The 16,914-nt window shown below is 43.8% G+C and overlaps 1 protein-coding gene across 1 annotated transcript in view; it reads right to left on the reverse strand.

The window, feature by feature from the left end:
- Positions 1 to 895: 895 nt before the first annotated feature.
- Positions 896 to 16,914, reverse strand: part of LOC126236786 (putative inorganic phosphate cotransporter) — a 205,097-nt gene continuing 189,078 nt past the window's right edge. The window contains exon 11 of the mRNA XM_049946369.1: positions 896 to 3,816. Within this exon, the coding sequence (XP_049802326.1) occupies positions 3,613 to 3,816 (204 nt within the window). The 3' untranslated portion in view covers positions 896 to 3,612. The remainder of the gene's footprint in view (positions 3,817 to 16,914) is intronic.

Below are 16,914 nucleotides of genomic sequence, written 5' to 3' on the forward strand. Positions count from 1 at the left end.
AGATCTATGGTTTGTAGTCAATCGATTACTGCCCACCGTAAGGGTCACTCATTTCTGAGCCACTGACTGGTGCCGATGCGCCTGCGGAATGTTGATTGTTCAGGAAATTTAAGTGTCATTATTTCAGCAGTGCGATCCATATTCTGAGCATCTCATTATTTGCTTGCTTTCCCACCCAGCTTACCTTGCTTATTTTGTTTATAACATGTGGCATATTGTCGCATTGTGGACCTTCATTTTGCGAGCTGCCCCGGTTGAGCTGTTCTTGTTGCACTTTCTCCATACAGTTGTTTACATTTTTTGGTACCTGCCACAGTGTTAGCGTCATTTTGCAATTTTATAAAATTTTGTTCTCTGTTAATTTTTATTGTGATTTTTGTCAATCATTAGAGTAAATAAATATCTGTTAATCTGTCTTCACTTAAATTCCAAGATCCTTTAGATTGTCCTACAAATCCTCCATGGTTAGGCGAGCCTCTAAAAATAAATATATTCAGGTGCACCTCACTGTGACGGTGTTATCATCGTGCAGTAACCAAACTCAACGATCAGTTACATTAAGAATTCAGAAAAAAGAAATAGCATTGCACTCGATTTTCCCGTGTGATAAAAAATTTGTTTTATAACGAGCTCTGCACTTATTATGCTCCTCGATTCTTATCCAGAAGCGGGACGCCGCTTTCAATAGAAAGAACATTGTCCTGGGCCTAGAGACTCTCCATGAATTGTATGTAAACATGATAGACCCACAGGAACTAAATGAACATACAATGCAATAACAAGTATTTGTGAAGAAAGGCAATTTTTATCTATACTTTCTGTATTCAAATACATCGATGTTTACATTTATTAATTATCAATAAATTAAAGTGTAGCTTTCTCAATATTGTTTTTACTTAATAAGGAACTCAATGTTTCCACTATTCAAGAAGTAAGACAGTGTGGACATTAACTTCTTATATTGTCATCTCTCCTCTCTAGATTAGCTGAAATGGGATTGAATTCTCAGTAGCACATTTTATCGACACTATTCGGCCAGTTGTTAAAAAAAACTGTCTATGGCCACTTGCTTTATAATGTGAAAAGTTTCAAAATTTTTGCATTTGAAGTATGTATGATTCACCAAATCAAAATTTTTAGCATTTGCAAATTAACGAAATGCTTTTCACAAAGTTAGATGATTACACTCTTAACAAATTTTTCATTATAACAGATAAAATACAGTGTGTGACAGGTTAACTACAACTTCTGCAGAACAGAAGCTTCACTATAGTTCAAAGTGTAGGAGGACATGAAAGGCAAAAGTTGAGAATTGAGTGAGACATGCATGTAGTATGTTCTGCACTTTACTCAATCTGCACACTGAGTTAACAGTAAATGAATCAAATAAGAAATGCGATAAGTGAACTTAATTTCAGAGAAAAAGCTTTAATGTTTGCTGAGGGCATTCTAATTCTGCTAGTTACAGAAAAAGGTTTGGATAGCGCCTCAAAAGGATGTTATAAGCTAAACATTGATAACAATAAGACAAGGGTAATGAAATGCAGTCGAATTAAATCATGTAATGCTGAGAGAACTGGACTGGGAAGCAAGACAGTGAAAACAATAGGCAGTAAAGATTGAATAAAATGCAGACTGGAAATAGCAAGGAAACAATTTTTGAAAAAGAGAAATACGTTAAAATCGAACATTAATTAAAGTGTTAAGTCTTCTCTCAAAGTATTTGTTCTTTTGGTCTAGCCTAATACAGATGTGAAACATGCACAATAAACCATACAACACCACAAGAATACGTTCTGAAATGTTTAAGTACAAACGAATGCTTAAGATTAGATGGGTAACTAGAATAAAGAGATACTGAACTGAATCAGAGTGAAAAGATTTTTGTTGGAGTCAGGGGAAGTGAGAGAAGGAAGGTTAAAAACTGTAGTGTGAGACCAAGGCATGAAAAGAGTATACAGGTTCAGATGGATGTAGGGGCAGAGAGAAAGAGACTTTTGTGGGATGAACTAGTGTGGAGACTGTTTGTAACTTCAGACTGATGACCACAACAACATTGGTGCAGATGCATTGGAATACTGGATTGAAGATCAATAGGAAATAAGATGGTTTGTATCAAGTCTATAGGAAATGTAAGACAATTTTACAAGTTGTGTAAAGGATTTGTATTGGGAATGATAAGTGGTTTATTTATCAGTTATTTGAATTTCCCCAACTAGGGAGCCAGGCAGTTGCTTTATAAATTTACAACTTCAAAAGACTGAAGAAGGTAAAATAGCTGTGATTTATGAGAAGATTATGGTGATATGATGTGAATTTTCTGCTTTGTGAGTGTGGTATGGTGGGGTTTTCTGGTAAGTACGGGTGAGGACTGAGATGTGGGAAGTATTGGAGTGCGTATTACATTAAAAAGGATGTTGGATTTGTGTATGGTAAGGAACTGATTGGTTGGATGTAGGTATTATGATACGAATGGGACACTAGCAGCGCAAGAAAAGGGAGAGATGTAGCCTTTTTGGGATAGGAAGGATAGGTTATAGTTGGAAGAAAGGGTTTATTGAAGAGATGAGTTAAGGCTTGGGAGAGGAAACTGACAGAAATTATGTTGAGAAAAAATATGGAATGTTTGGTAATGAAGGGATGGTGAAATGCGATGACAGACATGCGGCAGGAGGCTAGTGTCCTCAGGGATAGGGGACACTATGGCGTACTGGGACTTTTGTGGAAGATTTAGGAGAGCCGAAGGTGTTCTTAGTGTTTGAGGGGGTGTGAGTATTTGGTGAGCTGGTACAGCATAGAAGTGGGAGAAGGTAGTCAGGTCCACCAAGCAACATGAAGCGCATGTCATTCCAGGATTTCGTGCAAGTAATAAAATTGGCAGAAACAGAAGTCCAAGATACATTATGGTCATGGAGTTTAGTATCCAGGTCAACCTAATTACTAGTTTCAGTAGTTATAACCTATTGTGGGCTTCCTTTGGGATTTTTAGTATTTCATGGGTCCAGGTTAGTTTTTGAATGAATGTTTGTTCAAGAAATTTTACTATTCTGGTTTGTCGGGTCAGGCAGTGGTGATATGAACTGTGAGACTAATGGGTGATTTTTCCTATAATTATTGCCTAGGGTTTTGCAAAATTGATGGAAAGGTATCACCGGTTATTTCACGAGGTGAAGTTGTTGGGATGGAGTTGGAGCGTCCATTGAGGTGAATGAAAGGTAGGATGAGCTGCGGAGAGGGCGGTGTCTACAGGATATCGAAGCATGTACACAAGAGCGAGTTCTTTTGGGTCGTTGACTGAGTATAAGAGATAAAGGAGCGGTGACAGGACGGATCCTTGGAGCACATCTGCAGTTTTATGGATAGTTAAGGAACAGTGTCATTGATTGTCATATAGGATGAATAGCTAGTTAGGAAGACTGCAATAGGCTGGATGTAATTGATTGGAAGTGTGTACCGGTGGATTTAAACAGTAAACCAAAATGTTAGACACAGATGTTGTCTTCTTAAAGACTACCAAGATTACATGTACTGACTATGGAAGGTCCCCTATTATGAAACGCACGTAGAGAGTACAGTGGTATGTAGGGGTGTTTCCTGACAGTAAGCGGCAACCTAGGTGCAACCCTTGTGGGCGTTGTCCTCGTGGAGGGGCTGTCTCTCGGCTGTGGCGCCTTCCCCTGCACCTGCGCCTGGCTGCCCACAGGGTGGGTCCCAGGGCTGCCGCTGCGCCGTTGAGAAGAGCACATACATGAGACCGGAGAACGACACCAGCGCCGCCACCACCAGGAACACCACCCGCCACTGCGCCGGCGTTTGCTGCACACAGAGACGCACTCAGTCACATGTGTACTGACAGCCACGGCGCCGGTTGCATCACACGAGACTGGTACATACAAAATACACACACCAGTCAAGTACACTTTATTATTATTATAAACACCAGCGAAGTTCAATTATTATATAGTTTCTGCTCAGAAACGGGCCATGTCAACTCCAAGGGGCTATTCCAAGGAATACTGTACAACACAATGTGGACAAGATTATGTGTAACTGTCTGTGGTACGCCGCTTCATTCTGCTTCCTGTGGCCGAGGACTTTGGGACTGGGTATTGTGATTGTCTTCATTATCATTTCATCCTATGAACATGCAAGTCGCTGAAAGTGGCGTCAACTAAAAAGAACTGCACCAGGCGACCAGTCTATCCTTACAGGAGGCCACAGCAACACGTACATTTCATTTCACTAAATTAACTAATCCCTGATACCCAGGCTGTGCCCTATCAAACTTCGCTCAGTAGTTACTCTATCTCCTATCTGATACTAAACATTCTTGTGTAATACCACACATTAAAAACTTCTAGCCTCCTTCCGTCTACACTGCATACTGCCCACCTTTCACGTCCTCCCTAGGTGAATCTGAATATACAGGGTGTCCAGAAAAGGACTCCATGATCTCAAAATTAAATATCTCGAAAACAAAGATCGATAGAGGAATGCAGTAAACGGTATGTTTATTGTGAAAGCTGGAAGAAGTTTATACAGCAGTTTGAAATAATAGTTACAAAAGCTGCTAACAGATGGCGCTGTACGCTGTACAGCTCATATCAGCATACATAAGTGAAATAATCGTATGAAAACAATCTTAAACAATCACATCACAATGTTTTCAAAATGTTCACCATTGGCACTACAGAGACGGCGCAAACGAAGAATGAAATTCGCCATCACATTTCGTAGTGTCTCGACCTAAATGGATTCACATGCCACAGAGATCGCCGATTCAAGCTCGTCCAGCGTGGCGGGATGCTTCGGGTAGACCATGTCTTTCACTGTGCCCCACAAGAAAAAGTCACAGGGAGTCAAATCCGGCGAATATGGAGGCCAATCCATGCCTGCACCAGTAAATTTGGGATATTCCAAAGCAATGACTCGATTCCCGAAGTATTCCTCAAGAAAGCGAAACACTTGTTCGGTCCGATGCGGTCGGGCTCAATCTTGCATAAACCATTCAGTACCTGGTCGATCCTCTAACGCTTGCTTTGTGGCGACAAATTGTTCCAAAATTGCAACGTAACGTGCACCAGTGACCGTTCCTCGAATGAAAAAAGGGCCAATAATGCCTCTGCTGCATACTGCAAGCCACGCAGTAACTTTAGGAGAATACAGGGGTTTCGCTTCTCACCAATAAGGATTTTTGGAACCCCAAAATCGCCAGTTCTGTTTATTCACGTATCCATTCAGGTGGAAGTGTGCTTCATCTGTAAACCAGATGCAGCCAACATCAAATCCTTCACTATTAATCATTGTGAGCATCTGATTAGCAAAGGCAACCCTTTGTTGCACAGCACGGACGGGTACGGCCTGGTGCGTTTGAATTTTGAATGGAAAATGGGTAGGCTCTTTCTCAGTATTTTCTGCGTGCTGGAACGCTTCAAACCAGTCTCAGATGCAATTCTACGGACGGATGACATTGGATTTTGCTGAATAATTCCAGAAACTGTGGCGATATTTTCAGGCGTAACTGTGGTTTGCTTGCGGCCAACATGCCCCACTAGATCATCAGTTACGCTGCCTGTTCGTTGAAATTTTGCGAAGAGCGTACGAATGGTTTTCGCATCGGGTCCTTTTGGAACATTAAATCGTGCTTGAAAACTTCGCCTTGTTGCCGTAGGACTCTCTTCTAACCTGTGGTACTCTAGCACCAGAAAAACGCGTTGTTCAATGGAGTACTTGGTTTTAATCTCTTCCTTCGGTACGCTAACCTCCTTTCACGTTTCAATAGTGGAACTGATCGCTCTGGGCTTCGGATCACTGTTTATACTAGGAATTACGTATGGCGATTACAGCGCCATCTGTTAGCAGCTTTTGTAACTATTATTTCAAACTGCTGTATAAACTTCTTACGGTTTCACAATAAACATATCGTTTACTGCATTCCTCTATCGATCTTTGTTTTCGAGATATTTAATTTTGAAATCATGGAGTCCTTTTCTGGACACACTGTATCAAATAATGTGTATGTGGTGGTTGTCCTTTCGGACGTGTCAAAAAGAACAGACACCTCACATATGATTGAGGTATGATGGCAAATGCTTCCTTCAGTGCAGATGCACACAAAACTCGAATTCTTACAGGAATCGGCAAGATGCCTCGAGTTGAGAGGTTGATGAGCAGTGGCACTATATCAGTAGTGTGTGGTATAAATTGACAATTTGGATTTGATAGGAGGCGTGCTAGGGTCGTCCATGCAGGTGCAGTTACCACTGTGACCATTGTCCAGATGGCGCAGTGATCACGGCATTTTCCGACCAAGCAGGGGAACTACGGTCGAATATCGATCTGGCACAAAGTATCAACTTGCGCCACTGATCTAATTCAATGCTCACTGGCAGCTAATGTCCTTAATTTCTTTGTATCTTTTGTATAAGCTACTAGACATAGTTCAAGTACAACATACGAAAATTGGAATCAGTTGTGCTAGATTTCAAAACTGGCGAGAAGAAGGATCTGAGCTTTCAAGATGAAGCAACCAAAAAGGGCTTAAGAGACAAAAGGGTTCCCCAATCTTTATACTCTCATGAGAAATTGAATTACCTAGTATCACATAAATCCCCCTCCTCTCCTCAAATTATCTTCTGATGACGGTAGCAACGTGTCCTAACATGGACTCAACGAATACCGAATACGCTGAACAGTCTTCCTGATGAATGTGACCTCAACCGTCACCCGCATCTCATGGTATGAGGTCAGGTGGCGTATGGTACCACAGCAGCACCCTCGCATTCGTGGTATTCTTCCCCCCCCCCTCCTCCCCCTCTCTAGACAGCAATATGGAGTTGGCAATTATTCGCACACCACCAAGGGCTTTGAGAGCTTGCGACTCCAGATGCCACCGTGAATATTGCCCTCATCGAGTATCATGAGCAACACCTCTGTCAGTTCTGCTCACGAAGATTTATGCTCTGCAGCTCACACTCAGTACTCAGTTTTCTGTGAAGATATACCTTCTTGCCATACTAGTTGTTGCATACTCGCTAAAGACATGCTATCCTTTGGGCTCCACTTTGACTGTTTGTTTATAATCACAGACGTCCACTAGCGGGCAGTTGCCTCCTCCTGGAATCTGATGTGCACTTACTCACTATTAGCACACTTTGTCCTGTGCCAGTTTCTTGGTTACACCACACCCTCATCATATGCACAACGTTAACATAGAACCTGTGGTAGTACTCGAAGACACGCTGACAGCTGCGAACCACCTGCATCTCTTCATGCTTAATGTCTTCCCTGACGACGATGTCATCTTTCAGCAGGATAATTGTCTGTACCACGGAATCAGAACAGTGCTACAGTGGTTTGATGAGCATTATAGTGAACTCACTTTGATGTATAGGCGACCAAACTCATATGGAACCCATCTTGGTTGCTATTGGGCGCCATCAACGCGTACACATATCAGCGCCCGACATCCATTCCCAATTCCCACAAGGACATACCCTCCAACCACCTTACCTATTGCACATCTTAATAACAACAGCATTTTAGTTCTTATTGGTACACAGTCTAACAACCCTACCACAACAAAGGTCAAAATTTAATAATGATTGCGGTGTTGCTGACACTGCTAAATACTGCATTTTCGGGCAACAACAAAGTTATTATATGGCAGGTGTCATTAGAGCACACTTAATAAAATCATTTCATGTAATAATAAATAAACCTGGCACTCATCTTTTCGTGTTTACCACGCTGGTCTTGTAAAATCATGGCTCAATCGTCGAAAATCTAGGTAGTGATGATTCCAAGCTCGGATGCAAAGAGGCCTAGAATTTATTCTGCTATATTCAAAAGTTTTATAGACGTGTTTCACAAACCATTCTTGAAGATTACACTTTTGCAGGACAATGGCGATGTAACAAAGTAATCAGCACTCCGAATTCAAGTTACACTTCTTTTTTATTGCTTTTGTTGCAATGGCACGTAACACAAAAAAATTACTTCACAATACAAAACATACTTGAAAACATCTTTCTCACTGTTAAAGTTCACATTTTATAAGCTGACTACAATATGCGTATTTCCAACATGACGTCCAAGACTTGACTTTTTCAAGGTCCGACTGTCTAACTCTAACTAACTCTAATAATCGCTTGCGCGCCCAAAAATCAAGAGTTACAAGTATGACAAAGATCATAGTGACAAAAGAAAGAATACACATAATAATAATATCATTGCAATATAAACATATCGATGTATCAAAATACCTCTACATTAATGAAATCAAATCTGAATGTTGTCTCAGAAATATGTCAACTACTTTACAGAAACACAGTAGAATATTGCTGGTATGGAGAGGTTCAGGTGAGGTGCCGTAATGGTTACGTAATTCAAGTACCATTACAACAGGCAACGTCTGTAACACCTTGCCCAGAATTTGACATAGCAGAAAGTTTGTAGTAGACTGAAGAATATGGACATGCATCATCTATGAACCCGATTATGTCAGTAAGAAAGAGGAAAGACCAGTTTTGCCTTCGAAGAGAGGGAAAAGAAGTGCGACATTTCGAGATCAAAATTTTTGCTGTCTCCAGTATTTGGCACTTCCCCTGATCTCTGCTTGGAGCAACACACTGAAACTAGCAGTCACGGAGCTACGAATTCTGCAGCCAAGCTGGCAATACTGCACATTAATGACTGTTAAGATTCGATTCTACCTGTGAATCTCAGGGTTGGTGTGAGAGGTTTTCCACATTCATCCTGTCGATTACTGGCCATAGATGACCTTTGCAAAAACAAGTCAAAACACGTTCGTTCTACTTTAATCATGCCAGTCAACTTTAAATAGATTATTAAAAATACATTACGACCACTGCCCAACGCAAGGTTGGACGCCGACTGGTGACGTTGCACGCACGGGATGCAGTAACAGAAATATGTAAGCGGAGCAGACACGGACGGGGGCTCACCCTAGCGAAGATAACGGCTGCAAATGGGGAAATAAATTGAGACAAGCGACTCTGAAAATAGGCAAATCATTATTACGTGGAGCCTGTGAACAAGTGTCTCGAAAATGGTGAAGCTCTTCGAATGTTCATTTGCTACTGTCGTGAGCATCTACAAAAAGTGGTAGAAGGACAGTGAACCAACCTCTAGGCGCTAAACGACTGCACGTCCACGACTTTTCACAGAGCGTGGGGTTCGGAGGCTTACCTGCTCTGTAAAGCTGGATAGATGGTGATCTGTGGCATCTTTGCCGAAAGAGCACAATGCTTGTGCACGCACAAGTGTTTCGGAAGCACACTTTTCATCGTATAATGTTGAACAGGGAGCTCCGCAGCATATGGCCTCTTCGTGTTCACATGTTGACGCAATGACTGTAGTGGCCACGGGACCACCGGGATTCGACCGTCGATCAATGGAAACGTGTCGGCTCTTCGTGTGATCCACGTTTTGGTTACACTAGGTCGCTGGTTGTCTCCACAAACGTCGTCATCGACTTTGGTCCACAGAGCACGTGCCCTGTCAGACCAAGAGAATCTACCTATAGAGATAGAACGTCTCAAAACAATTTTCTCCCAGAATGGACACACGGACAGACAAATTGAGAGGGCACTCCAACCAGCCACTGTACCACAGGTTCCTGAAGAAGACCAAGATGAAGCAAAGAAGGTGGCATATCTGCCCTATGCTGGCTCTATTTCTGCCAGAATCAGTAGGATCCTCCGTAAACACAATATCAAGTGTGTTTTCTGTCCATCCAACAAGATCGGGGGACTGCTGGGGAGTGTCAAAGACGACCTGGGGTTACGAAAACCAGGGATTTACAATATACCTTGTCAATGTGGCATGTCCTACATTGGCCAGACGACAAGAACTGTGGAGATCAGGTGCAAAGAACATCAGAGGCACACTAGACTAAGACAGGTGACTAAGTCAGCCATTTCTGAGCACTGTCCACCTCTCCCCAGCAGTTAAAGTGCAACTGCTCCCACCCAGGGAACCACACCAACGCAGGCAACTGAGCAAGCCCTCCCTTAGCGCAGTAATCAAGGGTGTAGAGCAAGAGGTGGATGAGGAAGAAGTGAAACAACAGCTGATCGAGCAGGGATTGAAGGTCCACAAAACCTGGCGAATCACCTCCCGCGAAACTGGTGCGCCAACGATGAAATTCCGAATACTGACTCACGATCGTGACACCATCGACAGAATGTTAAACGATGGTGTCAGGATTGACTACAAAGTACGAGCGGTAGAACCATCAAACCTTTTGCCCCCCCAGCCAGCGCAATGCGGTCGATGTTTGTCATTCGACCACAAAACGCACGGCTGCGTGGGCAAGCCAAAATGCCCACAGTGCAGCGGCGAACACACGCTCTCAAGGTGTAACGCACCTCCACACAACACAAAATGCGCGAACTGCGGAGAGAGCCACTCTGCACTATCACTGAAATGCCAGAGCCGACCGAAAGAAGCAGTTAACACCTATGCTCAAGCCGTCATAGAAACGATTGACGAACCTGCCCCACGCCCCCAAACAACAGCGGAACTGAAAGAAGAGGCAGTCATGAAGGAAGACTTCATTCGCACACTTACTACCGTCCTGCTCAACGTCTTCCAAGACAGGAAACACGAAATTAAGAGTGTCCTGCGCCCAACCATCAGACAACTCCTAAACAAAGATCTGGAAGTGATACAAAGCAACAACAGGGTCCACGTCACAATCACAGACACGGCGTAAACAACTCCCCCCCCCCCCCTACAACGGTCAGAAGCACGATGGCGAGACCAATAGAGAACGACAATGCCAACATCATGTTTGCGAATGTCCAACGGCTGCGAAACAGAAAACATGCACTCATGCACAGCATGCATCAACTCAAGATACACACCCTTGGCGTGGCCGAAACATGGCTACGCCCACAACAATACTGCCAACTAAGCAGATACGCCTGCCATTCCAAAAACAGACCAGACGGCATGGGGGGCGTAGCAATATACACAGATAGCAACATCCCAGTTATAGAGGTGCCCCTCCCGCAGCAATTACAGGATACGGAAGCTGTCGTGGTGCAAATCAGGACACAACAAAGATGCAAGCTGACTGTCGCATGTTTGTACAATCCACCCGGACACCCCATCCCACAAGACTTCTTGCAGTACTTGATGACGAACCACAACAAATTCATCCTGCTGACCGACCTGAACGCACGCCACACGCAACTAGGCTGCACAGCAACGAACGGCAATGGACGAGCACTCTTTGACATACTAACAACCGACCCGATATCCAGACTTGCACTCGACCAACCAACGTTCATCGGACACCGCGGCTCCTCCACCCCAGACCATATCCTCCACAGCCCGATCCTAACCAATAACCTCTCCAATCCCTTCCTAGCAGACCCCATAACCAGCGACTATCTCCCCATCAAATTCGCCACAACCGCTATAAACCCACCACCGCCTCACCCCACACAACGCAACATCCGCCTATATGCAAAAGCCGACTGGAGGAAATTCCAAACCATCATACAAGACGAACTAGCACTGCCAACTACCCTGACAGACAACGCCGGCCTGGAATACCTAAACGAACGACTAGAAACCACCTTCACAACAGCAATAGACGAGGCAATCCCACAAAAGACAATAGAGAACTGGAGGCCCACCATTCCGGCGGAGGCGCTAGCGATCCTAGGACGGAAAAGGCAACTACAGCGCGAAATTAGACGTACAAATAACCCAGACTTAAGACGGCAGTGGAACCGACTAAACGCACAAGCGAAACGCATAATCTCCCAGCACAAACAAAAAGAGTGGGACGACACCTGCCGCCAACTCAACTACGAAAAAGGCAGAAAATTCTGGAACAAATTCAAGACGCTGACTGTAAAAAAGAAACCCTCCAACCAGACACTAATAGTAGACAACGAACCAATCACAGACCCTAAAACACAAGCAGACACATTCCAGAACGCCCTCCGAATCATCCACTCCTTCCCAACAGACGCCAAGTTCGACAACGACTTCTACCGACACGTAGAGAACCAACTCCCTGACCTACTAACAAGTCCAACAGCAGAAACAGAATACACCTCCGAACTGACCAATCCTATAACAGACGCTGAAATCACCAACGCAATACGGACCGGACGAAACTCAGCCCCAGGACAAAACAACATCAAACGTATCCACCTGCAGAACGCCCCCCTCCCTGCCTTAACCCCAATCCTCTTACTGGTGTTCAACTACTGCCTAACGACAGAAACAATCCCGATTGCGTGGAAGACAAGTAAGACCATAATGATCCCCAAACCCGACAAACCACGAACGGACCCCCTCTCCTGCCGACCTATCTCACTACTGGACGTTATAGGAAAAACTTATGAACGTATACTGACCGACAGACTGCGGAAGTATGTGGACAGCAAACAACTACTCCCCCTACTCCAAGCCGGCTTCCGCCCCAACCACTCCACCACAGACCCACTTCTGAAATTGACATGTGACATCACCCAGGGCTTCAACAGATCGCACTGTACGCTAGCCATATTCCTGGACATCGAGCGCGCCTTCGACCGTCTATGGCACAATGGACTCCTGTTCAAACTGCTCAAACTCGGCATCCCACCGAAATTCGTACGCCTAATAAAAACTCAAATCACCGGACGACACAGCAGAGTACATGTGCAAGACGCCACCTCTGAGCCATTCACCCCAGAGGCAGGAGTCCCACAAGGTGCAATATCATCCCCGCTACTGTACGCGCTATACACACACGACATACCAACCCCAACAGACCAGCACGAAAAAATCGCCCTATATACAGATGACACAGCATATTGGTGCACAGGACTCAGAACTGACGTAATACAAAGAAAAGCTGCAAAATACCTGACCAAACTAGAGACATGGATGACTAAATGGAGAATCCGACCTAACCCGACGAAAACACAACTAGTCCTATTCCAGCACCGCAACCTGACGAGAAAACGACAGCAAAAACAAGAAGACATAACACTCCGGCTATGGAACGAACCCCTACAACTGATTGACAACGCGAGATACCTCGGTGTCTACCTAGACAAGCACCTCAACTACCAAGCCCACCTGCAATACTTGCTCAACAAAACGAGGAAACGACAACAGCTAATCCGACAAGTGCAAGGACGACTGTATGGCTGCTCCACCAGGACAGCCATACACACATACAAGACATACATACGACCAATATACGAATACGCCGCTGCACCACTAGGCGGAATACCAAAGACAATAGCAAACAGACTGTACTCGACAGAACGCCGACTACTACGCAGCATAGCAAAACTACCATGCCGCACCCCTAGCGACGAAGTATACGAGGCGACAGAAATAGCCCCCCTGCAAACGAGACTGACAAACTCAGGGCAAGATACGGCTCACACATCCTACACAAACGACCCTATATGGAAGACATTCTGACGACCAAGCCACGCACAGCAAGACGCCCGAAAAAGAAATACATTTACCCGGCGCGTACAGTAGCACAAAATACAACAACTGAGTTCCCCGACTTAGCACCCATAATGACACAACTGAAAGGAGGCGAAACCACCCCACCCCACCCCACCTAGACAAAAGACAATAGCACAGCAACAAATGACCTAGTGCACCACGACAGCCCCTCACACTCAACACACAACACACCCCATAGAACAAAACACAATAACATTAAGGAAATCATAGACAAGACAAGAACTATTGTTAACAAAAAAAAGCCGGCTCCAAGTACCACCAAAGGGAAAGGAGAAAGGAGAATATGTAAAACTAGATATAAGGGAAAAAAAAAACATTGTAGCAACCAGCTCCAAGTACTGCAAAACAGGAAAGAAGAACATGTAAACATTAGTATTAAGATTAGTCTAAGCTAGAATATATCATCCAAAACAACACTGCCCCACAACATACTCCATCACGTAGAAGTTTTACAGAGGAAAAAATAAGTGTAAGCGCTATAAAAAATCCCCCATTAGAATAATGTGTCACTTCCAGTTATAAACTAGTTTCATTTAAGTAAACAATTATTCTTATTAAGTTAGTTATATTGTTAAACATGTTCAGTTAATGCATAACCAAATCAATCAATATTTTCCCACACTATATACACCAAAAAGTAATGTAAAATTAAAGATACCCAACATAAAATAATAGCATGTAATCAGATATATAAGAAAAATGGAAATAAAATAAAAATTGTACCCTATGGCTGATAAAGGGCAAACAGACAAGCCCTAAAACAGCCCGCCTTCTCCCCTCAGGGGAAGGAATGAAAAGTGCTAAAAAAAATTTAAAAAAATATAAAAAAAGCACTCGAGGAGCAGTCTCAGGTCGCACCTGATGAAGGTTACGAGCTACGTGACCGAAATATCGTGCAAGTACGACGCTGATATCCGGCAGAACACCCGACAACCCAAGATGTCATAAGCTAACAGATGTTTACTACAGAGGAAAGTGTCTTCATTTGTTTACTGCCTTCTGTAGGTCATTCGTAATAGCAAAGAGCTCGCAGTAGAAGAGGTGTTTCACAGTAGCGAAGAAAATCTAGTGTTCGTAGCTGTTAAGGTTACATTTTAGAACCCATATTTACTGGACTTTTTCCTGGTTTTGGTCCATAGTTCTATTTCTCAGAATATGGAATACTTTTTTACATCTTGTCTATGTACAAGCATCAGCTATTTTACTTCCACCCAATCTTACGAAATTAACGACGCATTCTGTAAGTAAAGAAATCAGCTCTGTCAAGTTACTGCTTCTGTCTTAGGGAGATGTTATTAGAAAGTAAGACACGTTCGGATTGAAGAAAAATTGAGAAAGAAATTTCTCTTGTCTTTTCCAAAGGACTTTTTTCGACATTTGTCTTTAAGTGTTTAGGGAAACAGCAGAAAACTATGTAAATCTGTGTTGCGGTCAGTGTTTGCAAGACATTCTACATACCAAGGTAGTGTAACAAGATTTTTAAGCTCGGCTTTAAAACGTTTGTAATTTAATTCGTAATGATCTGTGAATTTGGTTCATAACACCTGATTCGGATTACAGGGTTGTCTCAAATGGTTCAAATGGCTCTGAGCACTATGGGACTTAACATCTATGGTCATCAGTCCCCTAGAACTTAGAACTACTTAAACCTAACTAACCTAAGGACAGCACACAACACCCAGTCATCACGAGGCAGAGAAAATCCCTGACCCCGCCGGGAATCGAACCCGGGAACCCGGGCGTGGGAAGCGAGAACGCTACCGCACGACCACGAGCTGCGGACACAGGGTTGTCTGAAGATGATGAATGAGAATCATAATCTCGAAAAGTATCATGATCTGTCGCATTCGCTCCAGGATACCAGAAATTGGCGCACTCATTTGGTGCTGCATTAATTCTACAAGGGTTTTTCATCGAAACTACAACAGATACAGAAAGCGTTATAACGTAGTTAAATAGAGCAAGATGTCAACTACATACTGTCATTTTTTTTCTCTGTGGGTATTGGGGAGCCTAGGAAAAGTTAGTATTTTCCAAGACTCGAATAAGGGAAAATCATCATGTCTCCTTGCCTTGATAGAGAACGTCTGTACAGATATTGTACAAGCGGCCAGCGTCGCAGGGACCGGATATCCACACAAAAAGGAGACCCATTCCGTTCAATTGCAAACAACCTCTTTAAGGGTGGGAGATGAGGAGGAAACTTGGGCATTCTCACGACCCAGGAATAAGAAACCATTCCTACAGGCGCATGAACCTACTCTGGTCAACGGCATAGGACGCGGAAGGCGCTACGTCGTAGGCAGTAGTTGTGTCACTTTTCAGACTGGACGAACCTAGAGTGGAGAGCCACCAGTCGATAGCTTTCGTAAGACAGGAGATAGAACAGAAGACTGTAATTTTTGCACAGTGTCACCGCCATTCGTTACACAATTTTGACAATGATGAACAAGAGCCGTCACGGCGTGCCCGTAAAAACCGGAACCAGCTCAGGCTACTCTCTGTCTTAAAGGCTCGATGATGTCATGTCATCGAATATGTTGGCCTCGGAGTCCATCCTTCGCGGGCCCAAAGTGATGGAAATCTGAAGGTGCTAAATCAGGAGTGTACGGTAGATATTGTAGGGCACTCGAGCCGAATTTGTCAGTGAGTTCCATGGGCTTAAAACTGTTGTGGCGCCTGCCGTTATCATGCTACTAGTGGAAGTTTCTCTTCTGCTTTGTCATGACTCTCGAATTCAATCTAGTGAGTGTTGTCTCGTAGCGTTCTGAAATGACAGATGCTCGGGATCCAAGAGATCCTAAAGAACCATACGCTTCTGGTCCCGGAAGGCTGTACACATCACATTGCCTGCAGATGGCAAACTTCTTTGTTTAAGAATTCGCATCTCAAATCCAAGGACTGTTTTCTGGATTCTGGCTCATACTGGTGACACCGAGTCTCGTCTCCGGAGTTAGAAAATCGTCACTTTCAGTCTCATATTGATCGAATCATTTTTTTTTTTTTTTGTTATCATGTGTAAGAATCTGCAGGACTCATCTTTCATACACGTTGCGATAACGAAAGCTGCATAACACCTTGTCTAAGGCATTGCAGACAACATTCAGTTGTGGTTCCAATGGCTCTGAGCACTTTGGGACTTAACATCTGAGGTCATCAGTTCCCCAGAACTTAGAACTACTTAAACCTAAGTAACCTAAGGACATCACACACAACCATGCTCGAGGCAGGATTGGAACCTGCGACCGTAGACTGAAGCGCCTAGAACCGCTCGGCCACAACGGCCGGCATTCAGTTGTGTACACAAGTTCTTGGACGTAATCTGTCGATCGTCAGGGATGAGTTGCTTGAGACACTGTTCATTATGAGAGATGGCCGGTGAGATGTGTCGGCCAT

The sequence above is a fragment of the Schistocerca nitens genome, chromosome 2 (genome assembly GCF_023898315.1).
Source record: "Schistocerca nitens isolate TAMUIC-IGC-003100 chromosome 2, iqSchNite1.1, whole genome shotgun sequence".
Classification (NCBI taxonomy): Eukaryota; Metazoa; Arthropoda; class Insecta; order Orthoptera; family Acrididae; genus Schistocerca; species Schistocerca nitens.